At 36.1% G+C, this 21,755-nt stretch overlaps 1 protein-coding gene across 2 annotated transcripts in view; it reads right to left on the bottom strand.

Annotated features, from left to right (window-relative positions):
- pik3cb (phosphatidylinositol-4,5-bisphosphate 3-kinase, catalytic subunit beta) overlaps positions 1 to 20,808 on the bottom strand; it is a 31,921-nt gene extending 11,113 nt beyond the window's left edge. Inside the window, exons 1-12 of one of the 2 annotated variants that reach the window (XM_043259151.1) lie at positions 20,349 to 20,808; positions 12,850 to 12,907; positions 7,165 to 7,348; positions 6,509 to 6,737; positions 5,217 to 5,437; positions 4,939 to 5,121; positions 4,060 to 4,227; positions 2,763 to 2,852; positions 2,176 to 2,427; positions 1,888 to 1,984; positions 1,521 to 1,651; positions 1,261 to 1,311 (exon numbers count right to left, since the gene is read on the bottom strand). In XM_043259151.1, coding sequence (XP_043115086.1) covers positions 1,261 to 1,311; positions 1,521 to 1,651; positions 1,888 to 1,984; positions 2,176 to 2,427; positions 2,763 to 2,852; positions 4,060 to 4,227; positions 4,939 to 5,121; positions 5,217 to 5,437; positions 6,509 to 6,737; positions 7,165 to 7,314 — 1,572 coding nt within the window. In that variant the 5' untranslated portion in view covers positions 7,315 to 7,348; positions 12,850 to 12,907; positions 20,349 to 20,808. Of the gene's footprint in view, positions 1 to 1,260; positions 1,312 to 1,520; positions 1,652 to 1,887; positions 1,985 to 2,175; positions 2,428 to 2,762; positions 2,853 to 4,059; positions 4,228 to 4,938; positions 5,122 to 5,216; positions 5,438 to 6,508; positions 6,738 to 7,164; positions 7,349 to 12,849; positions 12,914 to 20,348 lie in introns of both variants that reach the window. The other variant, XM_043259150.1, reaches the window with a different exon arrangement.
- Between the last annotated feature and the right edge of the window lie 947 nt (positions 20,809 to 21,755).

Below are 21,755 nucleotides of genomic sequence, written 5' to 3' on the forward strand. Positions count from 1 at the left end.
AGTTTTGTTCCTGGAACGTACATGTCACAATATCCCACATTCAAGTAAATCTCACCCAAGGTGGGGGGTGGGTGTAGCAAGCATTTTTCAGTTAGTAGCGTGTTGTCGCAATACCCAAGAGATGCTGTTTCACAGACTCAATGCTCCGATACATATGCAATTGTTTTCCTTCACAAACATAATGTTTGTGTGATTTTCACATTATCTTGTGTGCATTTGACAGTTTACATGAAAGAGCATGTACTTTGAATACCATATTTAAGAAATTCAAATAAATGCAAAGAATAAACTCTTTATGATGACGAAGAATTGCAATGGCACGTGAGCTTGAACGCGATAGACATGTTAATCAAGAACAAACAGATGTTTGTTGTTGCCATAGTAAACAAGAGGCCAGCTGTAAGGGAGAGCTTTATTCTGGAAAGAGGGGTAGGGAGCAGCAGCTCACTTGCATTTTAAGAGATATACATTGGAAAGCATGTTAATGCTTTAAACTAAAAAAATTAAATTCAATTTACCCTATATTTTACTCACCCCGAAGCCAACCGTGACTTTCTTCTTTCAGACAAAAAAAAAATAAAAAAAGTATTTTGGCTCTTCCCAGAGCATATATCATATATACCCGCAAGTACTGCAAACTAAAACTAATCTATTCATCTTTGGGGGTTTATCGCATGTCCTCTGAAGCAAATCGATAGGTTTTTCTGTGGGTTATTTTGATCTGAAACTTCATGGACACATTCTGGGGACACATGAGGCCTATATTACAGGGATTCTGCCTAAATGACAACTTTTAGAATATTCACACTGTAACAGAGTAGAACAAACACCACCTCGAAAGAAGATGTGTGGGAATACGCAAAAACAAAATGCTCAGAAGACAATAAGACCCTTTGCAGTGCCAAGTTGTGGAAAAAACAGCCTTTGCATTGCCTTCGTTCTGATACTACCATTATGAAAGAGTGTTTGAAAAACTATCCCTTGTTTATTTTATTTTACCATGAATTTGTACAAAACAAGAAAAAAATCTGACATGGGAAAAAATATTGAAACTATTTTGAAACTATATTGAAAAAACTAAGCTGTGCCAGCTACATTGGATCCAACAGTAAGCACATTCTGATCTCAGGGGGGTTGAAAACAGGACAGAGAATAGCTTATTACTTCTAAATAATGAAGGTTTTTATGTAAAAACTTGATAAAATCATAAGCGACCCTTTGATAATAATAATAATAAGAAAACAAAATAACACACTTTACCATAGTCACGATATCACTGGCTCCAGCTATTTCTGCAGCTTTTTCCAGGATCTATGGGAGAAAAAAAAATAAAAAAAAAATATACATATCAGAATATCTGGTAACATAACCTGTAATGCACACAAAAAAGCTAGGCACGTTTTAAAAATCTGTTGTTTGCCTGACTGCCAAGTAAATTTCAGGTGTAATCAGAATTACATATAAAAATATAAAAAAACACGTACATTTGTGAGTCATGCTCATATTGTGCGTATACATACTTTGTCAAAAGCAGGAAATACAACTGGTTGCGTTGAGTATTCTGGAAAGCTTATATGTAATTCTGTGGCATTCTCTGTGTATGGATTGGTCTGAATTGTCCCAATAGGGTTCAACATCTCTTCCAGCTCATCTGCAACACACAGAAAAAAATGCATTTCCTGAGCACATTTCCTTCCTTTACAAGACATCAGTTCACAACCTTACACAAAATGAAATATTACTCAGAGATGAAATGATAACTTATAACACAGTTTTTTTTCTAAATTTTACAGACACACGCCCTATGACACAACTGCCCGGCGGTTTACACAACCCTGTAGTCGCAATCAAACCCTTTTAGGAGAACGTATGTGTGTGTGTTCTCACCAGGAAAAGAGGACCAGCAGTGGAGGATAATGTCACCAGTCTTCAGCTGCCCTCTGTAGTCAAACACCATTGTGTTAACCCATGCTATTGGGTAGTGCTAGAGAGAAAATAGTAAATTCAAAACATTTGATTAGGCAGTGTGTAATTGGTGATGGTGATTAAAGGAAATTAGAAAAGTATAAAAAAAAAAAAAAAAAGACTTGTAGGTACTGGATCACCCATAACACAGTCAATTTGAGCACTAGTATAAGAATATGTGCAATGAATAAAGTTGAGTTTTGATCTCACCACTTTCCCCGCCTTGCGGATAGTCTGGTATTTGTTGAGGTGTGTGTTCTTTGTTGACCTCTGTTTCTTCACTTTGTCCATTACAGCGTAAATGGCAAAACAGAGGCGGGCCATTCGAGGCAGGTCACAAACAGCGATGTCAAATTCCAGTGTTTTGTTCCACACATGCTCAGATCGACTGCTGCTCTCACTGCTGACTGCTGTCTTACACAATAGTTCTGTACCATGAAAGAGCCCTGCTCGAACCTGGATCTACAAGTTACAAAAACAAATTAGCATCAAATATAATCTTTTATGCACTACATCAGGGGTGTCAAACTCAATTCCTGGAAGGCCGGAGCCGTGCAGAGTTTAGATTCAACCCTGCTAAAACACATATACTATGCATGTCTGAAGTACCTGATTAGCTGGATCAGGTTTGTTTAATTAGGGTTGCATCTAAACTCTGCAAGGCTCCGGCCCTCCAAGAATTGAATTGACACCCCTGAACTACATTATTTGCATAAATGCAATACTGGTTCTGGGCCACTAGGAGGCATATAAACGTTAGTGTAAGGTTAGAGATTATTCTGAATTCAGGTGTTTACCTTAGCAGCATCTTCAGCGTTCACCTTATTACCTTTCACAAGATTAATTCTAAACAGAGAATGAACCTTCCAAACACATGTATGTAATTGCTGAGGAGACAGAAAGATAAAAGTAAAATTATGACAATAAAATTATTACATTACAATGAAATAAATTATTTTGGGCCACTTGATGAGCGTGAGGACCTGGCAACCTTTATAAAAAAAAAAAAAAAAAAAAAAAAAAAAAAAATCACACTGATACCTTGAATAATTTTTCAAAAAAGTCAAAAAGCTACCATTTTGTTGCATATAGATATATTTTATTAATTGTATCTAATGCAAATGTCATTCAAACATTAAGTGTCCAAATCGCTATACCTCATCACACACCAATTCAAACACATAGGTGCTCATATAAATGCATTTACTGTACGCATTCCCTCGGGGTTTGGTTTAACACTAGCAGTTTTGCGGAGGTCAGCAATCTGACATCTGCAAAATAACTCACATGATCAGTGCTAACACACACTTGCTTGACTCACTTCCTGGAACACATTTTTGAAACTCACTGGCCCAAAATCATGTGTGAGGAAACATACCCTACTGTGCAATGGACACTACACATGACCACAAATTGATATCTGTCAGACACACATACTTACAACATAACTGATCTACATGACAGCAAACATCAGCCAAAATGTATACCAGTCATTAAACACTGTAAAAAAACACAAAAAAAAAAAAAACCCAAAAAAACTGCACAACAGAAGAGCTAATTGTTTCTGCTTCTATTCCAGTTTAATGTGGAAAAAAAACTCCAAGTATTTTTTATGTAGTTAGATTTACCTGGTTTTACAAAAATTAACCAGTGTGAAGTTTTTTTTTGTATTGATTACTGTTTGTAAGTTGTATAACAGTTTTACAACAAATACCATGTTTAAGCAATGGTTAATGCTGCAAACCCATGGTTCATTTGTGGTTGCCATCATTTAACTATAGCAACTTTTTGCAGTAAAACCATTTTTTGGTTAATGAAGTTGGTTAATAATGGTTAATTGAAAAATGTAATCATCTTGACCCTATGGCACTTTACAAACAATGTTTAATTTGAGCTGTTGAGTTGTCAACTTTTGCCTCAACTAATGGCTTGCATGTTTATCTAAACCAATGACAAGTTACAAGATGAAAGGAGTAATTGAGAAACCGGTTTAGAAAAGTAATTACTTGCAGTGTCGTTTAGTGCTGCATTACTAAGAAAACTTTGATTAGCTGAAGTGCAGAAAGTGTAGGAAAGTGCAGAAAGTGTCCTTACCGTTGGTGATCTCTTCTTTGGGGGCAGTGGTAGAGGAGGGTTAGAAGTTTTCCGAGCAAGCACTGATCCAATTGTACTGATTTCCTTTTCAAACATTGCCTTCACAATGTCACAGTGAACTAGTGTCAGATGAGGGCTCTCATTGGCTAACAAACAATCCCTAATGTACTACACACATAAAAACACAAAAATATTAATATTAGAGTTCTCAAACTGAAAATAGATCATTTTGCCCCTACAAAGGGTCACATCTGTCACATATACACACACATATATATATGTGATTTTTTTCTTGGACTACTGAACCAAACACGCCACAAACGTCCTTGATGAACTGCTCCTCACAATCACTCACCTGACTGGTTTTAGGTTCATGATGAAACTAAACTATTGTGTAAAGCACACTTTCTTTTGTTTGATGTCTGTACATGATTTACCAGTTCAACATTTAAAGTAGCAAAATTAAATTTCATTGTTTAAAAAAAAAAAAAAACTGTACTGTATATCTCATTCTCAAGAGGTTTTCACTTGATAACATTATTGATGAACTACACTAAAGCTGATTTCAGTAATATGAAACATGATGAATAAAATGCAAAAAGTCAGGGAACCCAACCGAAGATCTTAAGAAATATTTTTAAATTTATTACATGTAATGTTCAGTTATCACTTTAAATTATTTAAAAACTTACAATATTAAGAAACAAATTAATTAATTTAATATACATCCTCAGAAGACACACAAACCATTTAGACTATTCTTTACATTTTTTACTTCCCGCTGCCCTAAAAACAGTTTGTATGTATGTAGTATGCTGTATTTTGCCATATTAACAATAGTAAAACTAGGATCATTTAGTTTCTGGCAACGTATCTTACTTTGCACTGATTAAGAGGATGATCTTCAAACAGGAACTCAAGTCTACCACTGACACGCAGCACATAATCACTACGGATACCAATGTCTTCCTCTGGGCCGTGAGTGGTCTGCCATTTCTTGAGAGCTTGATCCATTAGTTCAGTTCCTGTACAATGCAAAGAAACTTTCAGGCTTGCTGTGTCCTACAGGAAAAAAGAAATAAGAGGATAAGACTGATAATTACATTTCACTGTAAGGACATCTGCAACATACTACATACTTAAATATTATTGCACACCTGTGACTGGTCATAGTGCATGGTGATTTTGATTACGCCCTCATGCTTGTCAATCACATTTTCCAATGACCCTGTCTCCAGCTGAGTAGAATAACAGCTCCGAAGCCACTCCCCCAACGACATTAGCTGCATACGCTGCATCTTCTCTTCACTGATTCGCTTCATTTTGGACCGAAAGTCTTTAACTTGCTGGTCTTGCAGGGCATCCAATTCATGAAGACCTGTGACAAAGTTCTGTGACTTTACTCTCACAACATCAACAACATCTGCTGCAAATAAAGGAATCTGAATTTAACATTATGTGAATTTAGCAAATTGGGAACCACTGTCATTGATTAAATTGTTCTAACACTTATGTTACTTATGTAATGTTTAATGCTTTCCAAAATCTTGCACTGTATGATACTGAAGTGAAAGTGTGTGTGTATGTGTGAACAAGGAGAAATTCACGCAACCAGTTTGTTGCAGAAATTTACGTCAACTTAACACTAATTTCTCCAACAATCTAGTTGCGTAAATTAAGCAATAGTTTGTGAATTTCAAATTGAATAGAAAAAAAAAAAGATTCTTCCTTTTGTATATCCTTCCTTTTGCAGAAAATATGCTTTCAGGTTTGACTGAACTATTCTTTTAATGAGCATCTGTTTCTGGACAATTACATCAGTGTGTTTTGTTTACGAAACAGAGCTCTGGGGAAAGGTTCCAAATGGCTTCCTGATAACACACATGATGACATTTAAAGAGCATTAAAAATTCATTTGATCCTCTCCACTAAGAGAGGCTGCCCATATTATGTGTATTTGCGTGCGTTTTAAAGTCAGCCAATGGAGTGTATGAGTGCATTAGCCTTCCAGGCTGAGCCTGACAATTCCTCATAGCCCCATGATGATTCATTGCATACGTACAACAAACAATCAGCATCATCCAAATTAGCCTCTGCTGAGTCATACACAATACCGTTTTGTTGGTACCAAAAGTGTGTCATAAGATTACATAAACAGACATGCATTAGAAATGTCTTCATAAATGTGTAAAACACTAAAATAGTCAGAAAAATAAATTAATACTAAGTAATGTGCATTTTAGATAAAATAGTTCTTGTTGCTTTGTTTACTTTTACTCTGCAAACTAAGAATGATTCAGTGAGATTCTCATAATACACAAAAAGTAACTTGTCGTCACCCACTGGGGTAACAACTTTAAGATGCAGTTATTAAAAAAAATCTCAGATAGTCTACTGTAAGCTGAAAGTACAGCTTTCACCATACATGTACTATGTACATATGAGTCACCTTTCCCAATGAGCACTCCGATTTTAGAATCTAGTATGCGCTCTGCACGTCCACAGTTGCGTGTGATTAGTTTGAGGACAGGCAGGAATGGTCGAACGTCACATAGCCGCCTGGTTTCATCCTCCAGCTCTTCGTGCACTGCTGCCTGGTTCACACACTCGAACATGTGACCCTCCATCTCCCCCAGCAATGAGAAGAGAGGGTACGTCTGTGCCTCCTTCCATAACAGCTATATAAGCACAAGAAGCAACATGATGAGAGTGAATAATCAGAGTGAATAATTCAAGTGCCCCTTGCATTTTGTTTAAACTGAAACTCTCTGTGAGAAAATGTGAGTGGTGCTTAACTTTGGAAAGCTCCACCAGAATACTAAAGCCGGTTGTCTGGGCATTGCTTTGTGGTTGTTAAAATGTTTTAAGCAGTTACTACGATGTTGCTACGATGATTTGCACACAAAAGCAAATATTTAACTTTTTATATTAAAGTTGATATTAAATTTTTAGATTTTTTGAGTTACTCAACATGTAGTTGCAAAGTTATAGTCAACAATGTGTAAAAGGGGAACCTTAAAAAAAAAGAAATGCAACCAACATTTTTTTTAATTTAAAGCACAAATTAACAGAGCAGCGAATCTGCTTGCACACAAGCATGCGTACCAGTTTGATGTGTTGAATGGTGCTCTCGCGAGGAACCTCCATCTGGATGTATATTCCTGTGGGCAACAGGAAATCGACCATAACCTGGTCGTCTCCATCTAGCCCTGATTCCGCCCACAAGTCCAGCTGATCTGTCTTGGCGGGAGGCATGGCAGACAGCACACTGGAGCCAAACCATGGGAACCTGAACACAAATAAATAAATAAATGTATGCTTTATTTATTTATTTATTTAAAGCAACACTTAATCAACACAGTATAACAGCAAGTAAATTAAACTTAAAATATCAATTTGCTTTAGTGATTTGCTTTGGTGCAAATGATAATGACAACAGGTGCACTAGAGAAGCAAGAAAAAAAAAAAAAAAAAGATTTTGCAGTTCTCATCAAGCACACATGTTTGAGCTCCCATATTTGAGGTATCATGTGTGAATAAAAGTCTTAATTAATTCTGTTAATCACAAAAAGCAACCTTGTCCTTTTGGAAAACAAAGAAAACAAATGCTTAAAACATATGGAGTAACTTTAATGAAGTGAATATATGAGAAATAAATAAATCCTTATGTTCTGAAGATGATAGTAATTCTTGGTATTAATAACAGCATAAGGGTGAATAACAGAATTTCTTTTCTTTTAAATAAATATGAACTGAATTTTGTGTGTGTGTACATTAGGTAGTGCACACATCCCTTTTCTAAACAGCTTGGTCTTAACTTGCTATTTTCAGAGTCAATATTTTCCCTGAAGTGTGCAACAATGAGTCATTGAAACACATGATGCTTATTATCTCTGCTCTCACCTTATTTAAAAAAAAAAAAAAAAAAAAACTCTATACACCATAATTATAACACCATCAAACAGAGACCAGACATGTGCAGAGACGTACTGTCACACAATGTCAATCTTTGAGGACAGAGGTGGGGGTTGTGCTTTGATAACACACTTCTACACGCAGACAAGAAATGACAAGTTAGACAAAGACGTATCCACATTAGGGGACAGAGGATGTGGTTTCTCCATTTTATGAACGCAGATTGTCACACATACAAGCAAACTATTGTTTATTTAGATATACACAAAAAGGAAAGAGTTAATTGTTGTGTCAATGCAGCTGTAAGTGCACTTTGTCTGCTTTTAGACAGGCCGCAGTGCACCACATCCATTATAGCTCATATCAAGAGGTTCAAATAACTATGCCGTGAAGTGCTTTAGGAAGCCCAACCTCCACGTCCACCACAGCTCAAAAGCACTGACGTTCTCAGACCTCTGACCTCTTCCTGTTAACGGCACCATTTGTTAAGAGCTACAGTGTGCTGAGGTTTCATCCTCTATGTTGATTCTTGAGAGAGCATCTTGTGAACTAGTGTTCCGATCAACTGTGTTCAGGTTATCAGGAAGCTTTCCCCCGATCAGTGACCATTCATGTCAACTACAGAAGGACTAGACATTTCATGTATTTTGAAGTTTTGCGTGAAAATGCAAATCCTTTTTCTAGAGTGTATTTTTTTCCTCTCTCCTTACTTTCCATATTTTTGTGGGTTTTGAAGTACACTACTAAACTTTAGTGCACACCTCATCTCAAACAATAGATTATAGGGTTTGTTCAAATAAGTATTAGCAGTATTAAAAACAGATTCATATTCTTTAAAAAAAAGGTTCTTTATTGGGACATTTGGTTCCACTAAGAACCTTTAAAATCCATGAAAAACTTTCCACTGCAATAAAACTACTAAAATACTTTTCAAAGCACTACAAGACCATTGTCTGATAGTGTAGATGGTAATCACACATTGGTGGGTGGAATTAGTATTTATAGCCACGGCTAACAAAGTGTACTATATGCACCTGTAAATATGCACTCCGTTTTTGTTTTTTATTTGTGAACTGATGCTGATCTTTTTTAAATAGTCAATTTATTGTCATATTTTCACATCCAACCTGAAACTGAAACTTTACCTGCGGCTGTTGCTGTTGGACAGTGTTTCTTGCTTAAAACGAGTGACTTTTAGACTTTTAAATTTCATATTTTAATTATATTTGCACTGCTAAATCAATACGGTCATGAACAAGTTCTTAAAATTAAATCAGATTAAAGTAAAAGACATACACCTTCTTTAACACAACTTACAGTATCCTTTAGTATTTGCTCTTTAATTTTCCAATATTTTTTTGTATTGTTAAAAGCACTATATAAATAAAAGTGATTAATTGATTGAATAAGGAGTCTACTTGTAAACCCTCATAGGGCAAAGCATTCCATTCAAAAAAAATGAAATATTACAGCCATATTGCATTCTACTGATGGTCTCCACACAGGTGGAGAAAATAGGTAGACATAGTCTGTCGACCTTTAAACATTCACAATTAAATTAAAAAAAAGGCTTTACAATTCTGGATAGACTTACATTGTAGGTGTGAAGATACAATATAAAGACCTTAAATCACATCTGAATTGAATCCACAGCAATATCCTCCCTGAAGTACCACAGGCCAGAAACAACACTCCAAATATAAATACATTTCAGAAGCCTATTAGAATGAATAAAAATTATGAATTGACAGAGATATTTATTCTACTGCACATAAAACACTGGAGAAAACAAAAAAACCCCAAAAAGGCAAATTAAACCTGGATCTAAACAATAAGTACCGCGTATATATCTCTTCTCTGTCAAAGACAGAACATTGAGAGGGCACAAAGTTCAGAATCAGTGATGCCCAACTGGCCACAGGAAGACATAAAAAACAAAACAAACAAAACAACAACAAAAAACCCCACATGGCTACTGAAAAGTTGATTTGCACTGACTTCACACCAGGGCAGGTCCAGACAAAGGTGCACTTCCTTCACTGCTAAAAATACTCCTTTAAAAAAAAGGAGTATTATAACCAGAAGAATATAACCATTTATCTCCAAGTTCCTTTCACTGAATGAAAAAGAGAAATGTAGAATTTTAAGAGGTCACTTCCTCTTTAATGTCACTGCATTTACACAGCATAACCCAAGAGACACAGGCACAGAAGTAACACATGAAGTATAAACCTCCCAAGCACTGATTAATCTTTTGATACAAACAAAACAGGAAGTTCTCTCCCCCCATTATACTCAGACACACCAGTATGCTTGTGACCCCTCTCTTTCTCTCTCAAAAGTACCATGACTAATGGAAGACCTTATAACCCAGCCACACGCAAATGCTAAAAAATAAAATAAACTGCAGCAGTGACTGAGTTAACACTCTAGCCCCTCCCCCAAGTCCCTGCACTTCTTTACTGAAGAAATGTTTAATGAATTTGCAGTGGCAAGCAATTTTGAATAAAAATTTGCTCAGTGTTTTTTTAATAATTTTTTTCTTTTTTTTGTATTATTATTATTATTTTTTTTAATGATCCCATCTGTTCTAAATGTCATTCCTTTAAAGAATCAAAGCAACGTGAAAAATATTAAAACATTAAAAGTACAATACTTCCTAACATTCCAAGACTTAAAAGTTACATTGATACATTGTCATTCAACAATGCAGTATTTTTTTTATGTTTTGCATAATATATTTAGTGAAGAGATTACAATTACTGTATTCATTGATATTATATCACTTTTTAACTTGTATTTAATTTAGTGAAAATGCAGTATAGTGAAGACACCAAATACGAATACGACAAACAGAATGAGGAGGAAAAAGGATATTAAAAGTGGAAGAAACCCTGAAAAAGAAAGACAGGGGTTTGAGGGGGATGGGGAAGTCATTAAGCTAGAAAAAGTTCTAAGCAAGAGATGGGATTTAGAGCCCCCCACCCTAGCACTAATTTGATAGTTGTTTGACTACCATTATTTCATCAATTCAAAACATTTTGATTTTATAAAGTGTTCTGTGTTACTAATCAAAACAAGTACACCAGGTAGCAATTTAAAATGTAAACATCTATTTAGTTCATAATTTAAATTAAATCTGCAAGCTTATTATCCAAACAATTCTGAACACCTTATTCTCAGTATATTTGGCTACCCACGTACATTAAGCAAGTAAATTCAATGCAGTCACAAGCAGCATATACTTGGGAGTAAAAAAAAGAGAATGCTGAATCTCTAAAGCATGTTCCAAGGAATTCAAGATAAAAATATACAATACCAAATACTAACATTCTGTGCTTTGGCCACTAATAAGAGAGTTAAAAAAAGAAACAAAACATTTTTTTTGTACATTGTGCATGCTTTCAGACACCACCATCAAGCCATTAATGAATTAGTAACACAATTCAAATTCAGACTTTCACGCAAGTTTCACTCTTGAAAAAAAAAAGTTATTTCACTATGTCAAGAGAAAATCAAATCAAGCAAAAATATCAGTTATGTGACACTTCATCCATTTCAGATGCAGTGTGATGGTAAAGCGATATAAAACCTCCCCATGTTGTCATGTTGCGAAAATGAATTGCTTCTTTGAGAGAGAGAATACACTTGTATTAGTTTCTTTACCAGAGAGGAACAAAAGACCTCTGTACTAAAAAAGCTTGGTGGGTGCGCACACACATCCCCACGCACACAGTGGTGGGTTCAACAGAGGTCACAAAAAGACTTGTTGTCGCACATTCACAATTTGAAGAAAAAAAAAAAAAAATAATAATAATACATGAACCATAGGCTCTTTCTCGTACTCTCATAGGCAAATGTGAAAACCACATGCAAATTTCCCTATCTGATTCTACGAAGCAGTCTCTCTAAAAATACCACTTTGACAACACATTATTTATCTTTTTATTCTATGCATATCTTCTGTTATTCTATACATTCCTCCTTTAATCATTCAAAGAAACAGAAAAACATGATCAAAGTTTTAAAGCTTGGATTTTTTGTTATATACAGCATATCACAAGCTAGACAGATGTTACACTGTTGTTACATCTTTTACCATTTGCAAAAACTGATAAAAGCCACTTTTCAAAGAGCTAAATGCTGTAAACACACACATACACAGCATATATATGTCCTTTTATAATAGGGTATGTTTTGGAACCAATTAACATCACTGCTCATCATAAGTGTGGGAATGTCTTAGCAACTTTTTGCTACTGAAGCAATGGCCTGATTACAAAGAATGTGCAGAATTGTGGAGAGGGACCAATCAGGTTCAAAACATCCAATGTTCTATGAAATACCATTAAGGCCTTCAGCAACAATTAGAATGGAATAACAGGAATAACCTTCCAAAGAACATGGCACATGTCAAATGTATCTAACCTCACCTACATTTTGCCAAAACCATGTGGAAAAGTGTTTTATAGCCTGATGAAACTAAATTGATTTTTTGGGCTACGATTTACAAAGGTATGGCACAAAAACCAAATTAATCATTAACCAAACCAACTGAAACAAGGTGGGGCAAACATTACGCTGTAGAGTAGCAAGATAGAAAGAATCATGGATATTGCCAAAAAGCATACTACTTTTGGCTCAAAACCTGCACACATTAAAAATCTAATGACGAATGTCCTTCAAGGGAATAGCTAATGTGCAACTGGGAGAACTTGGACCTCATTATCTGTCCTACTCACTAAACACCACACAAGTCAGTAATGCCGAGTCTGCACAAGCACTAAAATGCCTTTAATTTTTTTTTCCACTTTTTTCCAGTGGACTTTTTTTATTCTAATCTGTTAATGTACATACAAACATACACAAACTCACCTGCTGTCTCTGCAGTCTCTTATTTCTCAGCCAGCTCCATGATGGGATAAAGAGGATGCTGCATCTGACAGAAAACACAGAGAGGATTCAGAGAATATCAGAGATGAAGAGAGTGAAAACTGAAGGACAATGAGTTTCCCCATATCGGCGGAGATGGCAACTCAGAACTAATAGTTCATAGTACAGTATGACCCCCTGGTTATTCTAGATAATTTGACTGTATTAATGTTTGTCAAAAACAAACTGTTTACTAACAGACTCAATACTTTATTATTAGGTACATATTTTCAACTGCTCATTAATGCAAATATCTAATCAGCCATTTACAGTAAACTTAGGCATGTAGACATAATCAAAACAATCTGCAGAAGTGCAAACCAAGCATAGAAAGGAAGGTGATTTAAAACACTATAAAAGTGGTATGGTTGTTGGTGTCAGAAGGGCTGGCTTAGGCATTTCATAAACTGCTGATCTACTTGAATTTTCATGCATAATCATCTCTGGGGTTTAAAGAATCATAAAAAGAAAAAATCCAGTGCGTAGCAGTTCTGTGGGCAAAAATGCATTGTTAATGCCACAGAACTACAGTACCAGTAGACGATGCTGCCTGGTCTGATGATTCTCGACAATGGGAAAAAAAAAATTCATGTCTTGTTTTATTTTATTTTTTTTGCTGAAAACAAAAATCCACCATTGGGAAGTGACCATTGATAATCTCAGAATTTGGTTTAAGCAATACAAACATTTTAGCAGTTATAAAAATGTGCAGTATTGTTTGTATAGGTTGTATTACGTTTTAAAGACTCTATTTAAAAATGCTCAGTCATTAACAATTCAAATGAATTCATTCATCATCACAATAAACCTTTCAATAAGAACATTCAGTAGTTACTGGAAACCAGTACACCTCAGTCGTTGTGTTGAGGGTGGAAGAGAGTGCAGGTTATTCACTCCCCTAACCTACAAACTTTGCCTGACCTGAGTCTCTAAACCACAACCTTGACTCTCTAACCATTAGGCCATGACAGCCTTAATGCTTTAAGTTTGCCTGAATACACGATTATTCTCAGAATTCTGTGTAATATTCAGAGTGTTTTTACTAAGGATTACATTAGTATGTTTTTAAGCATGTGCTAAAGCTTGATGCCATGTGCTCAATTGCAATTAAAAAACAATAGTATACTTTGCTTCAAAGTACTATGCTTCCTTGTTATTTTTTGAAATAGCATGTGATATACATTGATATTTTAAATGCAGCAATCTTTTACAATCTCTTCATATGAAAGCCACACAGTATAACTATATCTGACCCCCACTGTACAATACTACCAGCATAGTATGTTTTGTAACAAGTAAAGTGGATGTCTTTAGGGGGGGGGAAATGGTTAGTCTCTTCTGCTTTCTTTATGAAAAGCGAGCACACACAGAGTTTTTTTTTTACATTTTTTGCAAAATGAGGAATATTGTTTTTACATAAAGCTAGCTACAACCTAACACTTGCCCACATCCTTACCCAATTAAAAAACTTTTACCATTTTTGTAGGCATACACAACTGAGGGAACAATGCTAGCAGAACCAAACATACAAAGCACAGGGCATTGACGTAGACACACACGCACTGCAAGATTCTTCGAGCACCACTGCTTACGTACACTCTCAGCCAAACACACTCAGACAGGAGAGTATAACCATTCTTCATTCGTACACACACCAACCACCGTGGCCTTATCACAGAGTAAACAGAGAGAGGCACAGTAAAAGGTACAAGCCTTACAGCCCTTTAACACAGAGGTATTCCTCTCTTTTCCTCAACTGTCCTGATCTACCTCCCTTTCTCACACTGGAATGTTAGGAATCCAGACTCCACATAGAACTACATCCCCCTTCCCACATCACTTCTGACACACACACACACACAGAGAGAGAGAGAGAAACCTTGTCAATGGTATGAATAAGTTGGAAAAACATGGATAAGAGCATGATGGAACAAGAAGTAATGTGTAAATATTAATGCTTCAACACTGATCACTCACAGTGTCTGCACCGGATGCAAAACGTGTGACGCAATGCAAGTAAGGACAAGAATATAATGTTATTTCGAAAGGAGACATACCTCATACAAATAAGTAACCTATAGTTTGGATTTATACCACAGTCTAATACCATTCCATTGACTTCGTTCACAATAATTATGATCAACATGTTTTCCATTTACATAATTATAATTTAGAGAAACTAATAATGATCTCAGAGTTGGATGCTTAGTGTCTACATTTAAATGAACAAATTCAAATCAAAAACTAATATGATCTAATGTAATCCATATGAAACTAAAGGCAGGTAATATCTTTTCCATATCTGAGCTCATTATATGCAGTCACCTGTGCACAAACGGATTTACCTAGATAATAAATAATAAAACAACAACAACAACAACAACAATAATAATAAAAGTGAGTAGTAAGCTTGAATTGAACTCAGAAAAATATATAGCGATTTGAATAATTATGTTACTTATTGACTAACTAAATTACTTTTCAGGCAGAATAATTAGTAAAGAAATTTAAATACAAATGTTGAGGATTTAATTAGTAATTAAAACACCAGCAAGTCCACCTCTGAATGGCTGAAGAAAAATAAAATGAAGACTTAGGAGGGGCCTAGTCAAAGTCCTCACCTGAAGCCTATTGAGATGCTGTAGCCTTAAAAAGGCGGTTTGTGCTCGAAAAGCCTCCAACATGGATGAATTACAATTTTGTAAATATGAGTGGGCCAAAATTCCTCCTCAGTGCTGTAACAGTCTCAATGCAAGTTTATTGTAAATGCTTGATTACAGTTGTTGCTGCTAAGGGTGGCCAACCAGTTATTAGGTTTAAGGGGCAAACAAACACTTTCACGTAGAGCCATGTGGGTTTGGATTTCACTTTCACTTCATAATAAAAACCTTCATTTAAAACATGCATGCTGTGTTTACCTGTTATCTTTGATTAATATTTACATTTATTTGAAGATCTCAAACAAAGTGTGACACAAAAAAAAAATCTGGAAAGTGATATAGATAAATCTGTATATCTGAAGGAAGACTATTTTTAAAAATTGTGATTTTCATTTCATCCTGCATGTAAGTCAGCGTTAAGTTTAGAGCTGCTTTGTCTATAGCCGTTACCGGGGAAACCTCCATTTCTCGTGCTTAAAGCACTTCCTGCTGGCAGAGAATTAATTAACATTCTTAATAATGTGTGTGTGTGTATCTCAATCATTTTTTAGGTGGTTTTCTACTCTTTTAACCTCTAAATTTAGAGTCCATTGTGCAGCTGCCCTTTCATTGCTGTGCCATGGTGGCAAAATTTCACTAGACACACACACACACGCACAAAAAAGACGTTAATCAGTTACCTACTGAGGCCTGACTGAACAAAGGTCCCGTTTTAGCCGTGGGTGGAGCACACATGTGTCTTTCACTCTCTTCCTCTAGAACTAACTGTACATGCATGTCTGAATTGTGATATGAGCCTACTTGAGAAAGTTATGCGAGAACTGACAGACGGAAAGCAGGGACATTACAAATTTTCAATTCACTGTTTTCTCTCACATGCGAGAAAACCTGAAAGATGAGCGCAAAAGCAGCTGTCACACCGCTTGAGATGACTGCAGTGCGATTTCCCACTCTTCATCTAGGGCTCTCGAGAAATATGAATCTGTGTGTCTGTGTGATTATGTGTCATGTCTTCTTAATCAGAAGTTAGTATTGGATTTTGCATGATGTCAGAATCAAACATTCAGGTCTTAATGCATGTACAGCAATATGACAAGCAGGAACAAACAGACAAACTGAGAAATTGCAGGGTAAAGCAGTTTGGGAAGAGGTATATAATATTATATATGAGCTAATGTGAAATATTGGCACACTTTCTTTTTTTTTTTTACTTGATCAAGTTAAAAAAGGTTAGGAACAAGGCTCTGAAAACAAATAGAAACATTATAACATAAATTTCTTCCTAAAACATTTCAGACTAAATATTAACATCTGTTCATATACATTTAAAAGAGGATTTAGGAATCAAATCATTTACTTGGTTTAAAACACTTTCCCTTCATTATTTACTCAACCTTTCTTCCTTCTATTACTCTTCGTATGTTGCACTCCCTCCTTTCTCATTTTTGGATACTGAATTCTTTAGCATGTCCTAACTCGTATGCAGAGAATTGTAGAATTCCAAGTGCAGGCACGCTTAGACTTTTCTTCACTATAGAACCTCTCAAGTACGCAGGTGTGCATACAGGTGTGTGACTACATATATGCATAGCAATCAGGCCAGGAGATATGAATGCAAATCAGCTATTATGTAAGTGCATAAAACGGAAGAGACCACCGTGCAAATCTGAGGCCACATATTTAAGTAAGTGGGACTCAATTAAAACTGCCAATCATCCATTCCAGCTGGGGTTCCACAGGAAATGAGTGCAGATGGCTTGTAATCACTGACACTAATTGATCAAATTATGGACACAAACGAAAGCAGAACTATGATTATTTTCTATTAACTACTTGTATCATTTGAGTAAAAAAACTATTTAGATACTTCCCAAAAGCTTAAAAACATATCCCCACTTGTTAAAGTAAAATGTAAGGCCTATGTTATATTTCATTCAACAAATGGGTACATAATTGCCATCCAATAAAACGTAGCAGCTACACAAAATATTTTTCAAATTCTAACAATCACATGACTACAATCCATGTTAAGCTACATGGTAGCTGCAAACATGTGTTGAATTAAACCTACACAGGCTTTACCACGCAGATAAAGAGACATATAAAAGGCAGTAGACAAGACTTAAATGAGTTTGCTGTAGTGGAGGACTCCCTCCTAAAACACCAATGGCTCACACTTTTAACAAGGCTTTACGTCTGTTGAGACCACTCTGATGCAATTCAACAGAAACGCTTCATTTTCAAATCTGTTGCATGTTGTCAAAGATGTTTTAGCTTTAAGGGAACTAAACCTTGCCAATTTTCCGTAATTTTCCTACTTCTTGTGTCATTTGAAAATATAATTAGATAGTATGTAGACAAAAGAGAACTGCTATTTCACAACAAAACGTTACATTTTTCTTTAGCATTAGATGTGCTAAAAAAATGTGCTGTGAAATAAAATAAAATAAAATACAATTTAAACAAATGGTCACACTTTATTTTTTACTTACAACCAAAAAAATAAGTACAAAGTACTTATTAAGGTTATATTGTAATGTAAAACACTTTTGCTGCTATTGAGGTGGGATACAGGTAAGGTTAGGGACAGGTTTGGTGGTATGGGTAGGTAAAAAGGTGATGGGTCAATAGTGCAATTATAAATGTAGGTTTTATAGATGTAATCACATATAGGTATTTAAAAAAATAGAAGCACAATGTAAAATAACGCATGTACACAATAAGTGCATTGTACCAAAATATTATTTTAAATATAGCTACGGCCACCTAATATAAAGTGGGACCAAACAAATACATTTGTGTTCCAAGGTTTTAAATTAGCCAGTTACACTTTTATGACCTTAGCTACATCTTTGTATATCTAATAGTTGAAAGAAAAAAAAAAAAAAAAAAAAAAACAGTTTGAGATTGGAAACTAAATATTTTTAAATGTCATAAAATATAAATGAAATTTAATGTCTAGAGAGTTCAATGCACTACAAATTTGTAATTTTTTCCAACAACAAAAAAAACAAAACAATGGAAGCACCTAAGCTGCTCACAAAGTACACGACTTGCAATACGCCTTTTCACAAGCATCGATGATTACCCACCGAGTAAAAAAACGTAATATTTTAAAATAGCTTGTGCAACCTCAAACTTGCATTAAGACAGTTAGTATTAGGGGTCAATTTTGTTGAAATAATTTTTTTAAACATATTTTTTGTAAAAGACTATGAAGTTAAAGATGTAATTCTTAACGCTAACTGTCTCTCCCATACATAATCTGCTCTTTAAACCATACAGTCAGCCCTGGGGGTGTGCATGTGTGTGTTTGTCCCCATTTCTAAGGAAAAATGTTTTCCTGCACCGCTAAAACAAACACACTCACTGTGCTCTCACATGACTGAGAGAATCAGCCCATTCATGGCCCCTGTCACCACAGTGACCTCTCTTCTGACTGTGAGCAAGTGTGTGTGGGCATCCCAAAGTGTTTGTGTCCCCTGACTGATGACATCACAGTCTGCCACCAAAGTCTCTCTGAAGCTCTTGTCACATGTAGTTGGGTGAGAGCCAGGGAGCTCAACTCACAAAAACACACATCTACACACAATAATATACTATCTTACTGAAGATGAACTTTCATGTTTTATGACTTATGGCTCATGAGGGTGCAGACTGAAACACAAAGACAAATAAGTCTCCTGGATTGTTTTTGCTCATCTTAACTCTAAACTGTGCTCTGAACTGTGAGTATCAAACATAATCAGCTGCGTTTTTGCAATCATAGTGTTGCAATTTTCTTTTTAAATGATATGCTTATTTCACACGTAGTATTTAAGAATGGACTCCTATATTTCCCTATATTCAACAAGGAAAAAGGAAATAACCATGGCAAAATTCACATGTGTACCCTGCCAAAAGTTAATTTACACATGCAAACAAAATGACAAATCTCATTGAAACATAGTGAACAGCTTTCAGAATCAGAATGCCACAGTTACATTTGAGAAGTTCTTAATTCCAAGTTTTACTGAAGTAACAATAGCTGTTATGAATGATCTGAAACAGATCCAGAAAATGATTTTCACTTTTATGTGCAATATGCATCAGCAGGTTGGTGGTGTCCCATGGCTGAGTGTGCTCAGCTCTTATTACTCATGTCTGTATGGCGTTTGAGTCATAGTTTAGTCCAGTATTATGGCATCGCATCCGTCTACGACACACAGCTGATGTCGTGCCTCCATGTCCTATAAACCCACGTTTTATAGATTGTACGGTAAACTTGTGATCGAGTGTCATCCAACCTGCCCTACATTTTAACAAATGGCCGTAATGGATCGATACATATCGATCTATTGTTTGATAATAAAATTTTGATTCTTAACTTTATTACTTAAAAGAATAAACTGAGAAATCAATATCATTCAAACGGATGCCGACATCGGCCATAACTCCATAAAGGACTTCCATATTTACAACTGGCAGTCAAGCACCTCGATTTGATAGTCGTGAGGTTACGAATGAATTTAGAACATGACACAACTCCCAAAGTCAACAACTTTTAGATAGCACGAGACGTGAATAATAAGTCAATAATAATTAATCCAAACGAAGCACGACAATGCTTCTCAACCAATGTGTCTTTTTGCTGTCCATTCCGTGTATTCACGTTCAAATGGCTAATAAATGGCATTTAGACTGGCAGCGCTAGAGATCAAAGAAGCCGTCGACGCAGCTCAAAATGTAATTGTTGACGAAGTGTTGACGAAAATGTAACATCAAACGGCGCAAAACGCTCACCTTTAGAACAGATTATTCCAACTGGAACGGAATGTCCAACGCCAGTTCTGTTTAATTCACGGAACTAAATGTTAAAAGTTAACTGTCCGCGTCTCGGGTTGTACTCCAAACATCGGTCAGCTTTCAATCACAGTAAGCAGGCAAAAGCTGAGCCTTCTTCCCCTTTAAATGTCCAATGCAGGCTTTCATTCGACACGGTGCAGGTGAACAGCTCTGGTCCGCTTCCTGCTTTTTTTTCAGCAGGCTGAGAGACACAAGCGAGCAATCGCTCGATTTTTTTTCCCTGTTTGCTATGTACACCCTTCCCTTTCCACACGTAACCGCTATTTGTCAACAGCCCACAAACACCCGAACTTCTGAGCCGTGATTTCACCCGGAAATAGACAGAACGTGATGGGACGGCAGCTTATGCAGTCGAGTATGTGTTAAACGTCGTGTAAATATCTCCACGCAGACTAGGCCCGGTGAACTGCGTGACTCTCACTCCACAAACGCATTCCACTGGGATGAGGGTGACTGGTTAACTGCTCCACTTCTTCTGTTAACAACAGTCTCGTTTGTTATTTCAGCTGTTGAGCTGTTTTGAATGCTTGTTTTTTTTAGTATTATTTAGTTATATTTTTAAAAATGTTACTCATATAGTGTACTTTGCAACTAAATAATAATACTAATAATGATGATGACGACGATGAGGGGATTTATGGGGAAATTAAAGCAAAGTTTCACTCGAATTATATAAGGAGTGAGTTTTTTTTTATTCCTTGTTATATTCCTCCTTATTTAGTTCCTTATTTAGTTCCTTAAAAATGACCTGTTACGCTTGACGTATAGTGTGTATTTCTTTAGGATTTGCTGACCTCTTGTGGTGGTAGCTAGTATATTGCAAATTTGAATCAAAACGTCATTTTGGGCTGGAAAGTGTATTTTAATATTCACCATTCCATTGTTCTGAACCTGCGTGATTTTTTTTGTAGAATATGAAAGACTAGGCAAATTGCAACTCCACAGGATCAATATACATGGCCGGCCTGCTGTAGCCAAACCTTTGGTCACTCGTGCCAACGTCGGTTTCAATGATGCAAGCAGCAAAATTCTTGGGCTGTGGACAATCTGAAACATGTATTGTTCTCTGATTCCACCTTTCCCACATCCGAGAGAGTTACGGTGTGGAGAAGCTCCAAAGAAGCGCACCACCCAGACTGTTGCATGCCCAGAGGGTGAATCAGTGATGGTTTGTGCTGCAATGTCATGGCATTCCCTAGATGAGTGCGTCACTGCCAAGGACTACCGAAACCATTCTGGAGGACCATGTGCACCCAATGGTTCAAACATTGTATCCTGAAGGCGGTGCCGTGTATCAGGATGATAATGCATCGATACACACAGCAAGACTGGTGACGAAGAGTG

Source organism: Puntigrus tetrazona, chromosome 15 (genome assembly GCF_018831695.1).
Source record: "Puntigrus tetrazona isolate hp1 chromosome 15, ASM1883169v1, whole genome shotgun sequence".
Taxonomy (NCBI): domain Eukaryota; kingdom Metazoa; phylum Chordata; class Actinopteri; order Cypriniformes; family Cyprinidae; genus Puntigrus; species Puntigrus tetrazona.